This window comes from Hyperolius riggenbachi, chromosome 7 (assembly GCF_040937935.1).
Source record: "Hyperolius riggenbachi isolate aHypRig1 chromosome 7, aHypRig1.pri, whole genome shotgun sequence".
Lineage (NCBI taxonomy): Eukaryota > Metazoa > Chordata > Amphibia > Anura > Hyperoliidae > Hyperolius > Hyperolius riggenbachi.
In genome coordinates, this window is record NC_090652.1 from 255,287,800 (window position 1) to 255,300,516 (window position 12,717).

The 12,717-nt window shown below is 42.3% G+C and overlaps 1 protein-coding gene across 9 annotated transcripts in view; it reads right to left on the minus strand.

The window, feature by feature from the left end:
* Nucleotides 1–12,717, minus strand: part of MYO3B (myosin IIIB) — a 394,939-nt gene that overhangs the window by 136,040 nt on the left and 246,182 nt on the right. For all 9 annotated transcript variants that reach the window (XM_068245545.1, XM_068245547.1, XM_068245546.1 and 6 more), the window contains 2 exons: nt 10,544–10,648; nt 422–505 (listed from right to left, as the gene is read on the minus strand). In XM_068245545.1, coding sequence (XP_068101646.1) covers nt 422–505; nt 10,544–10,648 — 189 coding nt within the window. The remainder of the gene's footprint in view (nt 1–421; nt 506–10,543; nt 10,649–12,717) is intronic.

A 12,717-nucleotide genomic window follows, 5' to 3' on the forward strand; every position in this document is an offset into this window, starting at 1 on the left:
GGATTGCTATTAGACTAAGAGGTGCCACAGGGCCCACAACCTCCCCAACACCTTAATATCTAGTTATCTGGCTTGCAGTCACTGCTATGTATCCCCTTTTCTTATTTCTTTCTGCTTCAAACACAATTAGGAATGACAGCTGAATGAATTGTGCGCCCCCTCCTACACTGCGCCCTGAGACTGGAGCCTCTCCAGCCTATGCCTCGGCACAGCCCTGTAGTATAGCCCCTGTGACTTGTAAATTTGCTGGTTTCATTGGACAACACAGCCACAGCTATCTGCCTGTTCCCTGTATAGACTGTATTATATTACATACAGATGACCAGTAAATGATGTGTATATGGTGTATGCTTCTGCCGAGGCCCGGTTCAGTGAGGTGTATTTATGTAAGAGGAGTGATGATGAACAATATCCGCTGTACCTTTCCTAGGAAGGTCAGATGCTGCACAATGAGATGAGCACTTTCTGTCTTCCCTGCTCCACTTTCTCCACTTATGATAATGCACTGCAAAAGGTCAGAAATAATGATGTTTAAATAATTGCCATCATACAATCGAGTCACTGCATTTTCCAGTTATTTTTACATTTGCAGCCAGATTAACATCTAACAAAACCAAAGATATCAGAGGACAGATAATTTACATCAGAGTACTTACCGGTGTATAACATCATTTTATAACATGATGTAGTCCAGCTGTACACAACATCTGAGCACTTTATTAGGAACATCCCAATCCTTAGCAATGAGACCACAAGATGGAGGAAACATTCCTGTGAGATTCTAGCCTATGTATACATGCGATCACTATTCGCCATAACAGCCGTGTCAGCTGATGACCATTTTGTGTGTACAGTGACTGCTAATCGATGCAGCTTGGGGGACATTAAAGACTCGTCCTGTCTGCTCCTTAACATCCCTGGAGATATGATTATTTCCAGATTTTAGGGTCTAAAAGCGGTGCATTTTTTTGCATGCTTTTAGACCCTAAAACCACAAAAACATCACGCTGCCAGAAAGCCTACGGCAGCCCCTGCACTTACTCACCTTGATGGGTTCCGACACTGTAGTTCACCCTCCGTACTCCGGGTGGCGCTGTAACCCTGCAGTGAGATTGCCGTGTGTCTTCATGATGAAAGGCACCTATCTCACCAGGAAGTCGCAGAGCCTCGAAGGACAGGAAGAAGAATGGCTGCCAGTGTCTGGATCCCCAGGGTGGTGAGTGAAAACATAGACCGTGCGCATTGCTTTGCATAGACTTTGCAGTGGTCACCGCAAGTCTAACTCGGGGTTAACACTCTGAGCTGTGGATTTCCAACCCCAAACCTGACTCGGGGTTACCGTCAGGGAGGTTAATGACCCACGATGCCCAAACACGACTGATCATAATGTTCACTTCAACCAAACTTCCGACCGATGGAAGCAACTCCATAGCAACATTGGAGTTGTCTGTACAACATTGTTCCCCAAATTGTCGCCCGTGGGATCGTTTCCAAATCCCTGATGGGCGAAAATTATCATAGGTGTGTACTTAGCTTAAAGTGACATGGAAGCGAAAAAAAAGGATGATGAAATAAATTGATAATTAATAGAACATAGTAGCATAGTAGCAAAGAAAGGAGTCTCATATTTTTATTTTCAGTTATATAGCTTTTTTTGATAACATTGCATCATTCTCTGATATTTGCAATTACAAACCACAATCTGTGTTTTAAACTCTGAAACAGAGCAGAGCTAATGGCCCTTTGAACTCCCCTGCACTAAAACCTTATCTGAAGCTGCCTTTCACTGTTTCTTTGATGTATAAGTTCTTCAGAAAATAGGACTACTTGGGTTGGAGAGCTCAGAGAAGCTTGCATAGATAACAACTGACGTTTCTTAACTCCTCCTGTACAGGAAACAATATGAGACTCTTTTCTTAGCAACTAATGTTCTATTTCTTAGCTGTACTACTCATACAATTCATTAGATCGTAAGTTTATTTTCACTTCAGACTCCCTTTAAAGGGAGTCTGAATTGAGTATCCCGTTCTCCTGCCAGTCTCCTCGTTCCACCGTTCGAATCTCCCGGCGCGGGAGACTTCTGCAATCTTCATAAGCACTCGGACTCCAGGAGGCCGGTGGCTCTGTACTGCGCACGCGTGAGTGCGCCAAAGAGGGTGCTCGTACGTGCGCAGTATGGAGCATGCCCGTCTTTGGAAGTTCGAGTGCTTCTGAAGACTGCCGAAGTCTCCTCAACACGGAAGAGAACAGTCCACGACCAATTGGTCGTTTACTGCTAATGGGGGAGCTTGCGGGAGAATGTGGAGACTGGCAGGGGAATGGAAAGGCTCTATATGACACAAAGCCTTCCCTCTCCTTTGGTGAGTTTCTGTTTCTTATCTTAAAATCTGCTTCAGTGTAACGTTAAAGAAATTCTGAAGCCTAAAAACAAAAAACAGATACTCACCTAAGGAGAGGAAAGGCTCTGGGTGCTGCAGAGCCTTCCCGTTCCTCCTAAGGTCCCCATGTTCCACTGCTGTCTCCCCCATTAGCAGTCTCTGTCTCCAGAAGATTCCAGAAGCCTCTCACAGCAGTCTCTGCCATTGCCAGAGGCTTTGGCAATCTTCGGGAACCTGAGTGCTCCCAAAAAGGACGCTCCATATTGAGCATGCGCAAGTGTGCGAGAATGTGATCCCATGCATTCTCCGTGTTCTGTACCAGGTCCCGTTATTTCCTCCAGTCACGGCCAGTCTGCGCAAGAGAAATGCGCCCTCTAAATAGCGCACTTTACTTGCAGCAGACTGGCTGCGACTGGAGGAAGTAACGGGACCCACTACAGAACACAGAGAAGATTGAGGACAGCGTCGTGGGAGCAATTCGAGCGCAAGCAGCTGGAGGAAGCCCCAGGTATGTATAAAACTTTTTTTTGCCTCAGCTCTGGTACACTTTAAGGGTATGTAACCACATCCAACTAACATTGGCTAATTTTACCACCTCTATGTAGTATGAGGGCAAAGAGGTTTTGAAGATTATGAACAGATTGTGTAGATAAGCCCTCATTCTACATTGCCAATCAAAACTGGATGTGTGTATGCACCCTAACACACAATTCCTGCAAAATCTCCTTTACCAAGCCCACTGTTACCATGCACACCTTGGCAGAAATCGAGATGGATCGGCTGACCGGTTTTGGTGAGCCTGTGCCCACTGCATCCTCAGCTTTCTGTTCTTGGCTGACTCAAGAGAACGCACCATTGTTCATCCTTTTGTGCATTCTTACCACAGCTGAAGTTACCATGGTCTTTCTGATCACTCAAGCCTGTCTGACTCTTCTCCAATGATTCATCAATAGAAATGGCCAATGGGTTGCAAATAATTCCAGCTTGCATGCAAATGGTATGCGGCTGGGAATTGGACCAATTAATTACACTTCCTTGTGATTTTGGTTGGACAATTTCAAGCTGCATGAAATTTGCACTAAAATTGCAAGCAAGCTGGAATTGTCAGTAGTGTTGCTGTCCGTGGCATAGCTAGAGATTATGGGGACCCATAGCAAAACGTTCATGGGGCCATAAGATAAAGGCCATCTTGAGCAATGACACCTGTCCATACTCTATGGATGTGAGTTAATTGGGCTATTTACATTCTCATGCAATCTACACTATATATAGTCCATAGACGCTGAGACAAAGGGGTTAATTCATCAACAGTAACAAGTTAAATGGCCAGACGCACGCTAATTATAGTAGTGCGACCTTAATCTCCTGCGGGCATGCTACGTGCGCTACTGGCAGTGTAGCAGGTTTCCCTTAGCAATGCCCAATACTTTGAAAGGCCATGCTACTAAGTTAATTGATGAAATAGCGCCGGTGCCAGTGGAGTCACCATCACGCAGCATTTCAAAGCATCGGGCGTTGCTAAGGGACGCACGGTACGCACACGGAACACATGAAAGTTAATAGTAAATCTATTAAGTACCACCTGACCCAGTGACCCTCCTTTACTCCAAGGTCCCATAGGCCGCTATGGCTGCTTTGGCTATTGCTACACCCCTGGTTGCTGTTCAAATCATGTGATGGTACTGAACTACTGTGCATGGCATTATCCAGAAAGGAAACCAGGATTCAAACAGCAACACTAACTATCATCATCTCAGTGACTATCTCTTCTTGTCAATAGCAAATTCACCTATGCAAAATAGACATTGATTTATTGGTTTTGATTTTGCACATTCTAAGTAAACTCTAGAGACTGTTATGCGTGATAATCTCAGATCAGCAGTTACAGAAAAACTCAAACAAGCCAATCTAATACCAACATTTTTGAGGTCACTTTTTTCAATTCTGGTGTTTCATCAGAATCTTGTCCGAATCTGTATCTGGAGAATTTTATACACTGCATTGCTGTCACACTATTGGCTGGGTAGCAAGATGAATAAAAAGGAGATCCTAATAAAGTGCTCGGTGAGTGTATAGCGTTCACACCAAGCAGTCAGAGACCAGCTTTCATTCATGTAGGACATTAAATACTGGGATCTGTGGATCCCATGTTAATATGATCAAAAGAAGCCTTGAATACCGCAAGTGATACTCTTTTGATTTGCACTAAAAGTATTTTCTTAATAAAAATTGCTTTTCATGACCACTCTTCAGCTTGTAAGTACGGTATGTGGATCTGACAAAGAGAGGCCACACTCTTGAAAGCTAATCCTTGAAGAAATTACTTAATTTACATTCAGTACTCTTTAGTCTTTCTTTTGATGCTACCAGTGCACCAACACATATACCCAATGCCAGGTAAAAGGAAATATTTTAGTTTTGGATAAGGAATGAGGAATTAGAACCTCTTTTCAAACCTTTAGGCTGTTCATAATAATAATAATAATAATAATAATAATAATAATAATAATAATAATAATAATAAAACACTCCGAGAGTAAAAAATAAATTAACAAATTAAGGTTTTTGTGTTTTGTTTTGTTTTTAGACTGGAGAAGAGGCACAATGTAGGATCTTCAGGTAGTTTTTTTCTGTTGTCCTTTAATTTACTGTCTCCAAATCTATTAGCTTTCATATTAAAGTTACACAGTGCTTTGCAGGTTCCAGACAGGGAGTGAGGGAAGATCTCTCCAATGGTGATAAAGAAAGCAATAAGAAAAAAAAATTCAAAAATTGTGCATACCTTTTCACGCTATTCAAAATTAAAATAAAATATTTTTCTAGAAACAGGCTCTGTGTTATACTGGCAGGTTTCTATACAGACTTACGGAGCCATATAACAAAACAATTTGGACCAAGGTAAGGCTAGGTTCACACTGGGGCGTTGTATCGGACAATATAATCCCATAGTAAATCCCATAGTAAATTCAATGCAATTATATTGCAATGGTATTTTCACATTAGCGCATGAGCAGGGCCATACCTTGTACAGTACCCAGCGAGCCCTCCAGCTAACTGAACTCTTGGGGCCCCATACCACTCCTGGCCAATCAACCATCCCCACCTTCCCATGATCAATATTTTGGGCAGCCCTTATACCCCACAACCCCCTCCGCTGATACAGAAAAGCGCAGAGGGGGGAAGTGGCAGCATCATACTATTCCTGTTCTCAGCAGAACATCCTCCTCTCTTCTCTCTAGCTTAGGCCTGTAAATAAGGCTTATTTGCAAGAAAACAATAAAGATAATTCTTGGATGTGCTAGCTTCTTCATATCCAAATGATACTAAGGTATGAGTTAGCTGTCTTACTAATTTGGAAATATAAACCACAAATGCCAAACAACTCTGAGATTTCTACAGTTATCACCATTTCTGTGCTTGCTGACTTCAGCACTGCTGTTGTACTGCCTGGTCACAGCATGCCAGCTCTGTCCATAGCTTCAGGTAACCAACCCCATGAAATCTATTGCTAGCAGCTGGCTTGCAGAGAAAGCACATGATGCTGACCTGGAAGAATATGATTACTTCTGAAATAACCATTTTCAGACACTAAGATATCTTGATAGCTCCATTCAAGGCACTATTGTTTTACTAAATCTGTGTAGGAACTCAGTTTCACAGCTTGTTCTTGTCCATTTTGAAACTCCATACAGTGAACCCGAGCCTAAGCTCAGGCTTGAAATACGCTGTTACCATGATGAGAGGAAAGCCTCAGGATCCTATGGTGGCGTTCCTCGGTGGTCCGCAGTCCCCCTGTTGCTAAGCACAGCCCCCACCACATCATGACCATATGGCTCCTCTTCCACATTCATGGCCGTGCAGTAGAAGCTTGAGAGCCCCAGCGCAGTAGCACAGAGCCCGCAGCTCCGTGCTACTGCGCATGCACAGGTGGGCTTGCACATCTACTGCACGGATGAATGCGGAAGAGGAGCTGTGCGGCCCCTATAGGATTAGCGACAATGCTTTGTCACTAATCTTCGGGGGCTGATTTCAGCGACGGGGGACAGCAGACCACTGAGGGAAGACTCAGTAGGATCCTGAGGCTTCTCACTCTTTAGGTAAGTATCTAATTTTGTACCAGAGCTTCAGCTCGGGTACAGTTTAATTAATTGATATCAAATAAACCACTTTTAAAGGGAATCTGAAGTGAAAATAAACTTATGATGTAATGATTTGTATGTGTAGTTCAGCTAAGAAATAAAACATTAGGAGCAGAGTCATGAGTCTCATATTGTTTCCAGTACAGGAAGAGTTAAGAAACCCCAGTTGTTATCTATGCAAAAGAGCCACTGATCTCTACGTTTTTCAAAGTTGCAGAGAGCTCTGTCTTCTGAAGCTTATTATCTCAAAAGTTCACTAGCCGGCTCTGTGAAAATCATTTAGAATGCTGAGTAGTTTGTAAACTGCAAATATTAGAAAATGATGCAATGTTATATAAAAAAAACCCTATATAACTGAAAATAAAAATATGAGAATATTTTCTTTGCTACTAACGTTCTAGTAATTATCCGTACTACACAACCAATTCATTACATCATATTTTTTTTTCGCTTCAGTGTCAAGTGGTATGAAACACTGCATTTCTTCTTTGCTCTTATGCAGGGAATACACGGCTAGATTTTGAGCCATTTAGATGGCTTGATAGATAATTTGCGACATGTCCGATCTCCCGCCCAATCGTTTCCGCGCTCGATTCCGCATTGAGGACAATGGAAAAAGATAAGAAAAACGAGTGAAAGATAAGAGAATCACCTGCGGAATCAAGTGGGGATGGGAATCGATCAGGCGGGAGAATCGAGCCGCAAAATCGAGCCGTGTATGCCCAGCATAAGATTATTTACAGCTTTAAACTTTCTACCAGAAAAAAATAGAAGCAGAACAGCATTCAAACAGTTAAAGACAGCACTTTCTTCTTAAGTGGGAAGCTTACTGCTAAAGTTAGATGGAAACTCAAGTCATAACATTATCTTGTTTATGTTAAATCAGCAGCAATACAGCTACTATTTGTAAAAATAGCTAAGAAGTGTATCAGCTTGCCAGGATGGCAGAAGGTAAAAGGTAAAAAAGGTAAAAACAGCAGAGAACTCTCACTGGGCACATTATAACAAATAAATACTGTGGCTGTGCAATAATATGCAATGGCAGCTTCCAGAGCAGAAAAACTGTACTTTGGGAACTTGTAATTTGTAAATGGACAATAATACTTGTGCACAAAAGCAAATATAGCTGTGTGAGTAATAAAAAGTAGGAAAACATGTTTTTATTGGATATTATGTCATGGTAGTCCTGTTAAGTACTTGTTAAGGAGTCCTGTTAGTACTTGTTAAGGAGCTCAGACACTGTCCACTTCCTGTACCACAAAGGGTCACTGCTATAGGCTGAAGTCTTCCAAGAGAATTCAGACTGTGCCTGCCCCCTGCAGTGAGAATTGAAGAATAGCACAGAGAAAATTCTGCTCTCAAATACCTCTTGAGTTGTACTTTAGTGCCTCATTAAGGCTCCTTTCACACTTAACAGAACTTGTGTGCATTGTGTGGGATTGCATTTGTCACACCTCTAATGTATTTCAGTGGCATCACATTAAAATTGCATTTTAGGGCAAAAAATGTAATGTAAGTGAATAGAAACTCAGAAAATGTGCATTTGGCATTCGACAATTTACATGCAAATTTGAATTTAACCACTTCACCACTGAGGGGTTTTACCCCCTGACCACCAGAGCAATTTTCACCTTTCAGCGCTCCATCCATTCATTCGTCTATAACTTTATCATAACTTATCAGAATGAAATGAACTATATCTTGTTTTTTCCGCCACCAATAAGGCTTTCTTTAGGTGGGACATTATGCCAAGAATTATTTTATTCTAAATGTGTTTTAATGGGAAAATAGGAAAAATGTGGGAAAAAAATTAATTATTTTTCAGTTTCCGGCCATTATAGTTTTTAAATAATGCATGCTACTGTAATTAAAACCCATGAAATTTATGTGCCCTTTTGTCCCGGTTATAAAACCGTTTAAATTATGTCCCTATCACAATGTTTGGCGCCAATATTTTATTTGGAAATAAAGGTGCATTTTTTTCAGTTTTGCGTCCATCCCTAATTACAAGCCCATAGTTTATAAAGTAACAGTGTTATACCCTCTTGACATAAATATTTAAAAAGTTCAGTCCCTAAGGTAACTATTTATGTATTTTTTTTAATTGTAAATTTTGTAATTTTTTTTTTAATTACAAAAAAAAAAAAGGGGAGTGTGGGAGGTAATGAGTTAATTTTTAGTGTAAAACTAATTTATTTCTATGTAAAAAATGCTAAGGGTGTAGTTTTACTGTTTGGCCACAAGATGGCAACAGTAACTTTTTGTTTATTACTATTTGTATATTCCTTCCGGACGCTCGCAGGAGGTACAAGGAGGCTGAGTGTTTGTTTTTTCTCACAATGATCGCGCTGCCCATAGGAGAGCAGCGGATCATTGTGGGGCTTAGATCAACGAACGGGAATGGATTTTCCCGTTCATTGATCTCCGGGCGAGCGGGCGGCGGCGTGCTTACTAGCGGCGGGCGGCGTGTTTACGAGCAGGAGCGCGGGCAGCGGCGGGAGTGCGCAAAGAACGGATTTCTCCGTCCCTGGGGGTTAAAGGATGGAAAAAGGGACGGAGAAATCCGTACGGGCGGGGGTAAAGTGGTTAATTACATAAAATGTAATGTAAATTAACTTTATTGGCATGCACAAAAAAATCATTATGCAAAAAATTGCATACAAAATGTGTACAAACACACACACACAGGATTATTAGGAACAACATACTAATACGGTGTTTCGCCTTCAGAACTGCCTTAATTCTACGTGGCATTGATTCAACAAGGTGCTGAAAGCATTCTTTATAAATGTTGGCCCATATTGATAGGATAGCATCTTGCAGTTGATGGAGATTTGTGGGATCCACATCCAGGGCACAAAGCTCCCGTTCCATCACATCCCAAAGACGCTCGATTGGGTTGAGATCTGGTGACTGTGGGGGCCATTTTAGTACAGTGAACTCATTGTCATGATGTTCCAGAAACCAATTTGAAATGATTCGAGATTTGTGGCATGGTGCATTATCCTGCTGGAAATAGCCATCAGAGGATGGGTACATGGTGGTCATGAAGGGATGGACATGGTCAGAAACAATGCTCAGGTAGCCCGTGGCATTTAAACGATGCCCAATTGTCACTAAGAGGCCTAAAGAAAACATCCCCCACACCATTACACCACCACCACCAGCCTGCACATTGGTAACAAGGCATGATGGATCCATGTTCTCATTCTGTTTATGCCAAATTCTGACTCTATCGAGACTCATCTGACCAGGCAACATTTTTCCAGTTTTCAACTGTCCTATTTTGGTGAGCTCATGCAAATTGTAGCCTCTTTTTCCTATTTGTAGTGGAGATGAGTGGTACCTGGTGGGGTCTTCTGCTGTTGTAGCCCATCTGCCTCAAGGTTGTGCGTGTTGTGGCTTCACAAATGCTTTGCTGCATACCTCGGTTGTAACGAGTGGTTATTTCAGTCAACGTTGCTCTTCTATCAGCTTGTATCAGTTGGCCCATTCTCCTCTGACCTCTAGCATCAACAAGGCATTTTTGCCCACAGGACTGCCGCATACTGTATGTTTTTTCCTTTTCACACCATTCTTTGTAAACCCTAGAAATGGTTGTGCGTGAAAATCCCAGTAACTGAGTAGATTGTGAAATACTCAGACCGGCCCGTCTGGCACCAATAGCCATGTCAAGCTCAAAATTGCTTAAATCACCTTTCTTTCCCATTCTGACATTCACTTTGGAGTTCAGGAGATTGTATTGACCAGGACCACACCCCTAAATGCATTGAAGCAACTGCCATGTGATTGGTTGATTAGATAACTGCATTAATAGGTGTTCCTAATAATCCTTTAGGTGAGTGTATATAATGAAAGCAGTATTACATTCCTCATGCTCATTGTCTTTCCAGGCGTTTCAAGCAAACATTTTGGTTGCCTGTAGGACAGTATTGTACAAATCTTGCATTGGCACTTTCGCACTGTGAGCCAAGCTAATATGATCACCCATCTGAGCAGATGAATACTGCAGAAATAATATCCTACCTGGTCTTTGCTGAAGGTCACCATGCCCTGGTACGCAGCATCTGCGGTGGCAAAAATATGTGGGGGGTTTGAGGCACGTTTGACTCCATGATATAACTTGGAGAACTAAACAGAGAAAGCATTGAGATAAGGCTCCACAGTATAATCAAAAGATGAAACAGCTGTGCATTGTAATGGTTTCTTAATTGAACCAATGGTGTTTATTGAAGCAAATCCAAAGAAATAGACATAGTACAGTAAATAATGACAGTCAATACAATATACATATGCCACAAATCTATTGGTAATCCATCTAAATGCAATTATTGGACCATTAGATCCAATGCAACTCTATGGTGGGCCATCGATCTGCTGCCAGCAGCAGATCAACCTAGACTTTACATCCTGTGAGACAGATCAAATCAATCGAAATCGGCCGCAAATCGATCAATTGATAGAATCGATCGATCAATGGCTGAAATCAACCAGAGTATGGGCCCCTTTATAGGGGATAACCATCCATAAATGCAAAACACTATGGCCTCAATACACTAAGCAGTCTAGATTAGTCTACAGATGGTTTTTAGTCTGCTGATGGTTTGGTGTAATGTTTTAGACCTGTTTTTAGACCTGGTCTAAGATTCAGTAATTACACAATTTACAAAGGCAAACAAGGAGTAACCACGACCACTTTTTCTGACAGAGATTAGACCAGCTAATTTCTTGTCGGTAAAGTAATTCTGTGAGGTATTTTAGATGTGAGGATGGAACCTTTGAAATTAATTATGCAGGAGTTTAATTGTATGCAGAGGAGAGCTCATCAAAGGAGAAGGATGTCAGTCATAGCGACTTGTTTGTGAATTGCATCTTTTGATCATTTCCCCTGCTTTACCCACCTAATTACCAAATGGTTTAGACCAGGTCTAAAACATTTGGTAATAGTGTATTCCCGTTTGATGCAACTGACCAAACCATCAGTATACAAAAAAAAAAAACATCAGTAGACTAGTCTAAACTGCTTAGTGAATTGAGGCCTATGTAGAGAATAAGGATTCAACAATAAGAGCCTTATCAAACTTGGAGAGTCCCTCTTCTGTAAGGTTCAAAATGCACATTTTGAGGTCAAGTACCACAGGCGAGCCCATATTGTCCTGCAAGAAGGCAACAACCTGCCTCCAAAAGTCCTCCCGCTGGGAACATTGCCACAGTAGGTGTAAGAAGGAGTGGACCTGAACTCATGCACAGGACACAAGGAAAACACCGAATATTCCACCCTGTTTGTGTTTAGAGTGAAGAGCCTGTCTAATCCCCTCTCAGCTGCAAGTAATCACACTTGTAATTTGAGCTCTCAGTTGTATCAGCACAGGAATCTTGGCAGTTCTAGGCAGAGCAGCTAATTTGTAAACACAGGATGTTAACCCTTTGTCTGCTTCCATGAAAGGAGGAAGTAGACACTACAGAATTGTTGCTTGAGTTATGTTAGCTGCAACAAAGACATGTTTTTCTTTAACCTCCCTAGCAGCTCGTCCAGAGACGCTAGAGGGCATCGCTCAGGCCCCGCTGAGCCGATTTTGATAATTTTATTTTTTCAAACACGCAGCTAGCACTTTTCTAGCTGCGTGTTTGCCCCGATCGCCGCCGCTCACCGCCAATGCGCCCTACCCCACGCGTAAGAGAGCCCCCCGCAGACCCCGTGCGCAGCCTGGCCAATCGCCGCCAGGCTGCACTTTGGGGTGGGTCGGGAGTCCCTGTGACGTCACGACGTCAATGACGTCGATGACGACACTCCGTTCGTCGCCATGGCGACGGGGGAAGCCCTAAAGGAAATCACGTTCAGAATGGGATTTCCTTATGGGCGTGATCGCCGGCGGCTATCAGAAGGGTGGGAGGGAGAGAGGAGGAAGGGGAGAATAACGTAGCTAGCGCTAGGCTAGCTACGTGCTCAGAAATAAATATCGGGCGAAAAAAACCCTCCCGCGGCCGCATGAATTGAAACGCCCAGCAGGTTAAAGGTGGTTATGCTGTTACTTATCTTTTAGAGCAGAGAGGAAGTTCTGAGTTCAGGTCCGTTTTAACTGTGAGGAGATCAGGTATCTCTACAATAGGGAGATACCTGTTTCACAGTCAACAAAATGTTAACACAGTCACCCCATTATTGTTTCAAGACAAACATTTTCTTTTCTTTAACAGTAAAG